General features: G+C 42.5%; 1 protein-coding gene across 1 annotated transcript in view; it reads right to left on the bottom strand.

Annotated features, from left to right (window-relative positions):
• Window positions 1–3,513: 3,513 nt before the first annotated feature.
• The window catches only part of SPTLC2 (serine palmitoyltransferase long chain base subunit 2), a 109,666-nt gene continuing 102,784 nt past the window's right edge, over window positions 3,514–10,395 (bottom strand). The window contains exon 12 of the mRNA XM_023184946.2: window positions 3,514–9,886. Coding sequence (XP_023040714.1) covers window positions 9,767–9,886 — 120 coding nt within the window. The 3' untranslated portion in view covers window positions 3,514–9,766. The remainder of the gene's footprint in view (window positions 9,887–10,395) is intronic.

Below are 10,395 nucleotides of genomic sequence, written 5' to 3'. Positions count from 1 at the left end.
ATGCACGCTGGAGTGCAGTGGCTCAATCTCGGCTAACTACAACCTCCACCTCCAGGGTTCGAGTGATTCTCCTGTCTCAGCCTCCCAAGTAGCTGGGACTATAGGCACACGTCACCATGCCTAGCTAATTTTTATTATTTTTAGTAGATTTAGTTTCACCATATTGGTCAGGCTGGTCTTAAACTCCTGAACTCAGGTGATTCACCTGCCTCGGCCTCCCAAAGCACTGACATTACAGGTGTGAGCCACTGTGCCCTGCCGACTTCATGCTTTTTGGAAAACTACGTTTATTTATTTATTTATTTATTTTTTTGAGAGGGAGTCTCGCTCTGTGGCCCAGGCTGGAGTGCAGTGACCGGATCTCAGCTCACTGCAAGCTCCGCCTCCCAGGTTCACGCCATTCTCCTGCCTCAGCCTCCCAAGTAGCTGGGACTACAGGCGCCAGCCACCTCACCCAGCTAGTTTTTTGTATTTTTTAGTAGAGACGGGGTTTCACCGGGTTAGCCAGGATGGTCTTGATCTCCTGACCTCGTGATCCGCCCGTCTCGGCCTCCCAAAGTGCTGGGATTACAGGCTTGAGCCACCGCGCCCGGCGGAAAACTACGTTTTAATAATCCCTTTGTATAGTTAATCCCTACCTCCTCCTATCCTTGGCTCCTGGCAACCACTGATCCTGCTGTTCCATAGGATATTTTTGCCTTTTGTAGAATTTTGTATCAATGGAATAATATTTATGTATTCTTTTCTTTGGCTTCTTTCTCTCATCTTGTTTCTTTCCCCCTTACACCACGTGCACTAGCATCAGCATGTGGCTGAGATTCGTCCATCTCATAGGTATCAGTAATTTGTTCCTTTTCATTGCTGAGTAATATCCATTATATGCACATACTACAATGTGTTTATCCATTCACCATTGCGATTTTTGAATTGTTTCTGGTTATGACTAGTGACTATGTTCAAATGTAAGTCCTCATGCAGACATGCTTTTATTTCTCTTAACTGTCTATAAGTGGGCCGGGTGTGGTGGCTCACGCCTGTAATCCCAGCACTTTTGGAGGCTGAGGCAGGCAGATTGCTTGAGCCTGGTAGTTCAAGAGCAGCATGGCCAACATGGTGAAACCCTGTCTCTACCAAAAATACAAAAACTAGCCAGTCTCATAACTCAGTCTCAAAATAAATAAATATTTTAAAATAAAAAATTTAAATTTATCTATGAGTGGAATTGCTGTCTCAAACCTGCCAAATTATTTTCTTACGTGGATGTACCATTTGCATTCCCACCAGCAACCAGTGAGAGCTCCAGTTGCTCTACATCTTTGCCAACACTTGATATTGTAATTCTTTTTAATTTTAGCCATTCTGGTGGGAGTGGTAGCAGAATTTTTTTTTTTTTTTGAGACGGAATCTCGCTCTGTCGCCCAGGCTGGAGTGCAGTGGGCGCAATCTTGACTCACTGCAAGCTCCACCTCCTGGGTTCATGCCATTCTCCTGCCTCAGCCTTCCGAGTAGCTGGGACTACAGGCGCCCGCCACCATGCCTGGCTAATTTTTTGTATTTTTTTCATAGAGATGGGGTTTCACTGTGTTAGTCAGGATGGTCTCGATCTCCTGACCTCATGATCTGCCCGCCTCGGCCTTCCAAAGTGCTGAGATTACAGGTGTGAGTCACCGCACCTGGACTTTTTTTTTTTTTTGAGACAGTGTCTTGCTCTGTCTCCCAGGTTGGAATGCAGTGGTGTGATCGTATCTCAATGTAGCCTTCAACTCTTGGGTTCAAGGGATCCTCCCACCTCAGACTCCCGAGTAACTAGGACTCCAGGCATGCACCACCATGCTCGGCTAATTTTTCAAATTTTTAGTAGATACGGGGTCTTGCTATGTTGCCCAGACTGGGGTGGTAGAATCTTACTGTAGTTTTTATTTGCACTTCCCTGACGACTAATTATGTTAAGCATTTTTTCATGTGCTTATGGGACATTAGTATACCTCTTTTGTGAAATGTCGTTTCCATCTTTTACCTGTTTTTTATGAATAGATTACTAAGTGTTAAGGGTTCTTTAGATGTTCTGTATAGAAAGCCTTTATCGAATACATGTATTCTGAATATCTTATTCCAGCCTGGGGTTTTTCATTTTCAGTCTTTTGAAATTTTCATTTTGATCAAGTCCAACTTATCAATAATAATGCTTTTTGTGTCCTCAGAAATCATTCCTAAAGTCACAGATTTTCTTTTGTTTTCTTCTAGAGGTTTTATAGTTTAAATTTTTGTGTTCAGATGTATCATTTATTTTGAATTATTGTATACCTATGAGTTAAGGGTTGAAGTTCATTTCTGCCCATATGGATATTTAGTTGTTCTGGTTCCATTAGTTGAAGTAACTGTACTTTCCTCACTGGAACTACTTTGGCAACTCTGTTGAAAATCAACCAGCCTTCTATGTGTGGGTCTATTTCTGGACTCTAGTATGTTTTACTGTCTACACGACTATCCTAATGCCAATGACAGTGTCTTGATTACTGTAGCTTTACAAAAAGTCTTGAAATCAGGCAGTGTAAATTCTTTTTCAAAATTGTTTTGACTATTCTAGGTCCTTTAGATTTCCATATAAACTTTATCAAATTGTCCATGTCTACAAAAAAAGATGCTAAGAGTTACCCGTTTCCATACTTTAAATTCCTCACTGGGCCGGGTATGGCAGTTCATGCTTGTAATCCCAGCATGTCAGGAAGCTGAGATGGGAGGATTGTTTGAGGCCAGGAATTTGAGACCAGCCTGAGCAACACGGTGAAACCCTGTCTCCACTTTAAGTAATAATGAAAAAAACAATTTTAAAAACCCAACCCTTTCACTGGTCCGACCCCCACCCCCTGCATAAGAGAAAGACCTCACCAAGACCTACAAAGCCCAGTGAGTCTGCCTCTACACCCTCCCGACTACCTCACCTCACCATAGTTTTTAATTAAGCTCCAACGGTGCTTTATTTCAGATCCTCCACTGATGTTTTCTCTCTCATCTCTGTCTAAACCAGATAATGGTTACTGTCTTTTATTTATTTATTTTTGAGACAGTCTTGCTCTGTTGCCCAGGCTGGAGTGCGGTGGTGCAATCTTGGCTCACTACAACTCTGCCTCCAGGTTCAAGCGATTCCCGTGCCTCATCCTCCCAAATAGCTGGAATTATAGGCACGCACCACCATGCCTGGTTAATTTTTGTATTTTTAGTAGAGACGGGATTTCGCCGTGTTGGCCAGGCTGGTCTCAAACTCCCGACCACAAGTGATCCACCTGTGTCAGCCTTGCAAAATGCTAGGATTATAGGCGTGAGCCACCTCGCCCAGCCTGGTTACTTTTACCAAGCTCTTTACTTTTCCTCCACAGCACTTAACAGTGTATAAAATGACATGTATGTTCATGTGCTTATTTGTTTACTAGCAAGTAGGAACCACAAAGCTCAGTGTGCTGCCCGGCAGAGAGAGCACTCAATATGTACTGGTTGAATGAATAAAGGCAGATATATCTTTCTGAATATTTTATTAGGGAAAAACAAGATATTTGCATGGGATGCTTCTTAAGTGATCTCAAGTAGTTCCCCTTCAGTTCTTAACATGCACTCTCAAAATCAACACACCTACCCCAACCCAATACTCATCGCTTCAGTCATCCAATAAAGTACAAAATAAAAATAAAAAAAAATCATCTGGCAAAAAAGGGAAAAGGGAGAGTGACATTTTAACACATTACTAAAATGTTTAAGCTTTTATTTACACATCCCCTTCTCTCAGTTTCCCAGGTTATATGAACATTACAGCAATAGAAAGGGGTTATCATCACAGCACCCCCTTGCAAATTCCCGTTTACAGGTAACTTGGTCGGGAAAATACGGGCCAATGAAATAAGATCTCAGCTCTCCCATAAGCTACTGCTCTCTTCTTCTCTTTCCCCCTTCTCTTAATGTTAGCTGGCTGTTACAGAGAGGGATCATCAAGACTGTGTGGGCATGCTGGCTGAAGCGACAGGGTGGCTTCCAGTGTCCTGTGAAGAACCAGCAAGGATGCTTTTTATAACTCCAACCGTCGACTTCACATCACTGAGGTAACAAGACTTAAGGGTAAAGACACCACCCTAGTCAGTGACGTGTACTCCACTTTCCAGGAAGACCTGGGCCAAATGACCAAGTTTTGCACAAGAAACCTGGGAATAGTGTTGGAAAAAGTCTCCTCGTGCATAGAAGCATTCACTCATCCATGCAGATGGCAACAAGGCAGGACACTCAGAAAGTGTAAGATCAAGGTACTGCTCTTATTTGCACCTTTCATTTAACTTCCCCTCAAGTGCTCCAAAAGAACAGAGCTTTGGGTATTGCTTCATTAAGAATACAGTAACTGCAGTTTAAAAGCCATTGCATTCTTTAGGGTCAGTTTATTATAACCTATCCTACCAGAAAGAATCACAGTTTAAGGCCATTTATCATGTGTACTATGTAGTAAACAAAACCTTGTCCACAGTTCCACCCAAGCCACTCCCAAGGGCGGACTGTGGATGTGACACTTCCACACTCACCAGAGATTAGAAAAAACATTTCTATGAGGGGCTTAAACTAGCCCCTTGGTTTCCTCCCTAGAAAAGAGCTGCTTGGAAAAGAAATGTCACTGGAAATGACAAAAGGAACAACAGCATTTTCTATACAATTAAAAGCAAAGGGATCATTGGCTAGCGCTAGCATTTCTTCTGTGTGATAAGGGAAGCCAGCCCTCTAATTTGGCTCTCTGGCTGGGCACATGGCAATGGCTAGGGGCCTGGGCACACATTTTTTTTTTGAGACAGAGTCTCCCTCTGTCGCCAAGGCTGGAGTGCAGTGGCATGATCTTGGCTCATTGCATCCTCTGCCTCTTGGGTTCAAGCAATTCCTGTGCCTCAGCCTGCCGCCATAGCTGGGATTACAGGCATGCACCACCACGCCCGGCTAATTTTTGTAATTTTAGTAGAGATGAGGTCTCAACATGTTGGCCAGACTGTTCTTGAACTCCTGGCCTCAAGCAATCTGCCCGCCTCAGCCTCCCAAAGTGTTGGGATTACAGGCATGAGCCACTGCGCCCAGCCACGGGCACACATTTCATGTGGATAAAGTTGAGGCAAGAAAAAGACATGCTTTTCTCCATGTGGAAGGTATTTTTAAAACTGGCTTAATGGATTAAGATGGCTGCTGGGCACTGAGCATCCACGTGAAGCAAATAGCAGTGTATCTGTAGGTTCTGGGACTGAAAAAAAAAAATCCCTTTAAGTTCTTGGCTTAGTAGCCAAAAAATAATCTTTGCTTTTTATACCTCCCCCATTCACAACCCCTTTGGCCTAAGTTGATTTTAAAAACATTTTTTTTTTTTGAGATGGGGTCTTGCTGTGTTGCCCAGGCTAGGCTCAAATTCCTGGGCTTAAGCAAGTCTCCTGCCTCAGCCTCTCGAGTAGCTGGGATTGCAGGCTGCATCTGCACCCAGCTCCTAACAATTCTTCTTCTTCCTTTTTTTCCCCCCTCTTACTGAGCCAGGGTCTCACTCTGTCACCCAGGCTGGAATGCAACGGTGCAATCATGGCTCACTGCAGCCTTGACTTTCCCAGGCTCAAGTGATTCTCCCACACAGGTGGGACTGTAGGCAGGCACCACCATGCCTGGTTCATTTAGAAAAAAAAGTTGTAGAGACAGGGTCTATCTTGCCCTGGCTGTCCTAACAATTCATAATCTTCATGAATGTGGACAGTTTGAAGGAAAACCACTACTCTCATCTCTTTTTCTAAGCACAAGTAGAGATTACAGCAAGTAGAGATTAAAACTCATTGGCTTACTGAGAACACCAAGAGAAGAAAGACACCTTGGGAATTAGGTCATAGCAATGCTTCAAACAAGACAACAACTGCCCATAACCCTACAAATTCTTGCAAAACAACAGTTACCCATATTCTTTCTTCACGGCCTACGGCATGACCGGCAGTTCGGCACTGTTACCCAATCCCGGATCACTAGGAACCGGAAATCCTTATCAATTTGGAAAAAGGGGAAAGACAGAAAAGTAGTGGTAAATGTCATCACTTTTTCCTCCCTGAGAAATCAGGAAATCTCTCCATGGAAGCCACTCATCCCCCTGGTTTTCACCAATAAGAAGGAAGCAAAGGGTATTACACACTAGAACATTCAGCTAGGCTGAACTAGTTGAGGAATTTAGATGCAGGCTCCCTTAGGTAATGAAGAAATTTGAAAAAAGAAAAAAATTTTTTTAAAGCCAAAGGAGCTAGCTTAAGCCCCTAATGAAAAGCCTCCTCCTGAAATGTAAGGCTAAGTGTACAAACAGAACCAAGGCGTCTGATATGCTATTGCACAAACAGAACCAAGGCGTCTGATATGCTATCGTCAAAGCCCAGCACCACCATATATTGGTTTTCTCTAGAGTTGGAATTTTAAAAATCAAGAACTTGAAGGTACAGAAAGAATGAAAGGCCAAGTAAAGGAGGAAGGCATTACAGAGACAAATCATTGGAACATGTTCAACTCCTTGGTGTCTGAAGAGGCATGACACAAACAGAGCCCTTAGTAGTTGTGTAGGATGCTTCTGTTCACCTTGATGACTACAGAAGCAAGAATCCTGTTTTAAAATCCTCGCCCTATCATGAATGTTTAAGATAGTGACTGAAGCACTACAATGGCTGGATTCTTCAAACAAATAAGCAGTACTTTGGGGGTTCTGGAGACTAGAAGCTTTTTTTAAAGGTAAGGATGTCTTATCCAAAGCAAAGCAAAAAGTTGAAAAAGTGCTATAAAGTCCATTCCCCTGCTAAGTTAAAGCTTTTTAAAAAAAAGATGCGAGATGAAACCGCCACTGCTGCTTGGCCCACTCTTCATGTGGGCTTTTGATGTCTCCTAGCTAAACATTTCCTGGCTTCTGATGTTATCTGCTGAAAGAGGTCTTATAAACCTGAAATAGGTAACAGCAATGCTGAATTAAAAGAGGAATGAGAAAAAGTGCTAAGAACTAGTCACACCTCTATAATCGACTCAGATGATCGGTTTTGGTAGTTATGGTTAACAGACATCTGTTTGAATCCTATCAGAGTCTTGAATCAGGCCATGTTAAACTGTGTATGAAACTATTCTTGTATGCCCCAAATCTCGACTTATTCTCAATGACTGTATTTATATATACACTTGTATTCCTCCAAGTACTTGGATAAACGATGATACCTAGGATATGACTGGACCCTAGATTTATATTACAGTTTCAAGAAGAGACAACCAACCATGTATAATGTATACATAACATTTTGTTCTTTAGAAAGTACAGAGGTCCTGGATAGATCACAGGAGGTTTGTCTCTTCAAAATAAACTTGTAACAAAATTACACTTATCTTGAAGTAACTTTGTACCAACAAAGTTTTTCAGTGACTTCATGCAAGCCAAAATAAAAAGACCAGCAGGTGAGTTCATTGCTTATAAGTCTGTGACTTTTAAAAACCCTACATTTACATTATTAAATAGTAACTGCAGTGCAAAAGCTATCTGGTATTTCAGTGGGATTCTATGTTAGGAAATTAGATGTGCAGGAACGATTGACAATGTATGTGATTTTATAGGACTCCTTATTTAGTTACCACAACCTCCTTCTTACTTTAACCTATACATGCTAAATATAGTCTCTGCATCTCTCCTTGGTTCTTTCATTCATCTTTTTCTATTCTTTAAAAAAGTAAAATAAAACTTTGGAATATCTCAGGGGCTTATTAAAGCTCGCAGATGCTGACAGTGAATAAACTTATACTCAAGACATTAAAAACAAAACTTCACAAACAATAATATTGCTTACATCCTCTGCTACATGTAATGTACACAAACATACCACAGCTGATGACAAGACACCCAGGAGAATTTGGATTGATAATCTTTACCAATAAAAGGAGCAATTTCAAAAAGTAAAATGTGTAACGTGACTTTCTTTTTGAGACACAGTTTCGCTGTCACCCAGGCTAGAGTGCAGTGGCATGATCTCATCTCACTGCAATCTCCGCCTACTGGGTTCAAGCGATTCTCCTGCCTCAGCCTACCAAGTAGCTGGGATTACAGGCGCCTGCCACCATGCCTGGCTAATTTTTTTGTATTTTTAGTAGAGACGGGGTTTCACCATGTTGGCCAGGCTGGTCTCGATCTCCTGACCTCAAGTGAGCCACCTGCCTCAGCCTCCCAAAGTGCTAGGATTACAGGTGTGAGCCACCGCACCCAGCCTGTAACATGACTTTCATACACTGCTTTTCCATTCTGTTCCCAACCCTTCTCCTGTAACACTTGATGGATACAAAAGGACAAGCGGATCCTGGGTATAACCATGCCAAAAGTCCGCTTCACTTACACTTTGGTTCAACTAAAAAAGAACTTTAAAATGGTGATTTTCGGATTTGTTCTTTGGTCAGGCAGTATAAAGCTCTCTGAAGAAAGTCCCTTTACCTGGTTATAGTATGAAAACAGTCAAAATAGAAAATGTCAGTTTAGGAAAGAGATCTGTGTGTTCAGAATTTCTCAGAAAAAAAGAAAAAAATGTAGACAGGCAGACCCTAGCCCCAGATGCCAGATTCAACTGTCTTAGGACATGAAGAATAAAAGAGAACTAGCATTCAGAAGAGTAATATTTAAGTGGGTTAGCTTCTAAAAGGCCTAAATAAATAAATCTAATCCTTAAATAGGAACATGATAAATGATTTCTGAGCAGAGGATTTACCAACATTTTCCTTTATCAGTTTAAATCCTAATCTGGACCCAGACCCAGCCAGAGACTGTCATAATTTTCAAACATAGAAATCAGTTAGGAAATGCAAGCCACAGACTCTGCAAGGAGTAATCAATTCTTTCCACACTGCCCCTGCCCCTCACCCACTGGGACTGCACATCACTCTACGGAGCAGCTCTGTACCCAACACTCAGATGTGAGAGTGGCCTTCTAACCAGCGGGGGATGTGGGTGCTTTGAAAACAGTAAGCGCTTTAAAAATGGGGTGGGACGTGTTACGGCTGGAGCTTGGGAAGAACCAGAATTTGCGCACATCCTCAGACTGTAATCATCATGAAGAAATATTTGATGGTAAAGGAAGAAATCATCTGGTGACCAGAACAAAATGGATTAAGACCAAACCCTTGGGAGATTACACAATAAGCCTTTCTGCAGTCATCGCTTACTGTTTTTCTTAAAAGGCTAAACTTAAGATTAAAGGGTGAATACTTCTATTGATTACTTGAATGGTTAAATAAGGATTTCAAGGCTGGCCACCTCTGAGACCTGGATGGGAAGTAAGTGGAAGGCACTTGCTCCCTAGGGAGGAGGGCCAGGTAAGTCTCCAGGCTGTGGAGACAGCGCCAGCAGTAGCTCTTGATGGGCCCAAGTCTGTGAGGTGCTGGGAGAGGGGAATGAATGGCCTGTGTGGTTAGCCAGAGACAGGCTAGGGTCAGTGTGATTTCACAAGTAGAATGGTTACAAAATAAAATGTTTTTTTAATGGACTGAAAAAGTAAAGTGAGTCACCTTCATTTTTAAAGGTGAGACTTAGCAAAGGAAGGATTTGAAGCAGTTTTTTACTATTTACAAAACGTCACTTAGAGTGGAGGTGGCCACCTTCAGCAGTTGAGGCAATGTCTTTCACATGAGATGGCCATAGAAGTGTGGTTCCTGGAGCTGGCTCACAAAGGCCACAGGCTGTCCTGGGTGAGGAAGGGTTCCTCTGAGGGAGCACCAAAAAGGCTCAGTCTTCTGTTTCTTCATATGTTGTCTCGTCAAAGGGCCTGTCCAGTAGAGGTACCAACCGATGGCGGGAATACTTCAGCTGCAATAGGTCCCCAACTTCATCTATCTCCTTTAAAGCCTAAAATACGCAAGAAAAGTAGAGGTCTGTCAGAGCCAGTAGGATGCAGGCATGCCTGGTGTTTTACTTTGCTAAAAACAATCATGGCAAGATTATCCTTCAGCAGGACTTATGTCTAGTGCATTTACAAGATCAGACTACAATACAGCTGTGGAAGGACCTGTTTTCTGAACAAGGCTTTCAAGCTCACCATGAATAATCGGTTGTGAATAGCCAGGTATGCAGAATAAAGGCTATAATTCAAAGTATGATATGCTTGGTAGAAAAAGTTATATGCACTCTGAACGCACAAAACCGACTAAAATTTGTCATCTCTCCCTTTTGTTTCTGAGATGGAGTCTCGCTCTGTTGCTCAGGCTGGAGTGCTGTGGCATCATCCGAGCTCACTGCAACCTCCACTTTCCAGGTTCAAGTGATTCTCCTGCCTCAGCCTCCAAAGTAGCCAGGACTACAGGTGCCCGCCACCATGCTCAGATAATTTTTGTATTTTTAGTAGAGATGGGGTTTCA

The sequence above is a fragment of the Piliocolobus tephrosceles genome, chromosome 6 (assembly GCF_002776525.5).
Source record: "Piliocolobus tephrosceles isolate RC106 chromosome 6, ASM277652v3, whole genome shotgun sequence".
In the NCBI taxonomy this organism is placed as follows: Eukaryota; Metazoa; Chordata; class Mammalia; order Primates; family Cercopithecidae; genus Piliocolobus; species Piliocolobus tephrosceles.
This window is presented reverse-complemented; position numbering and strand designations above follow the sequence as displayed.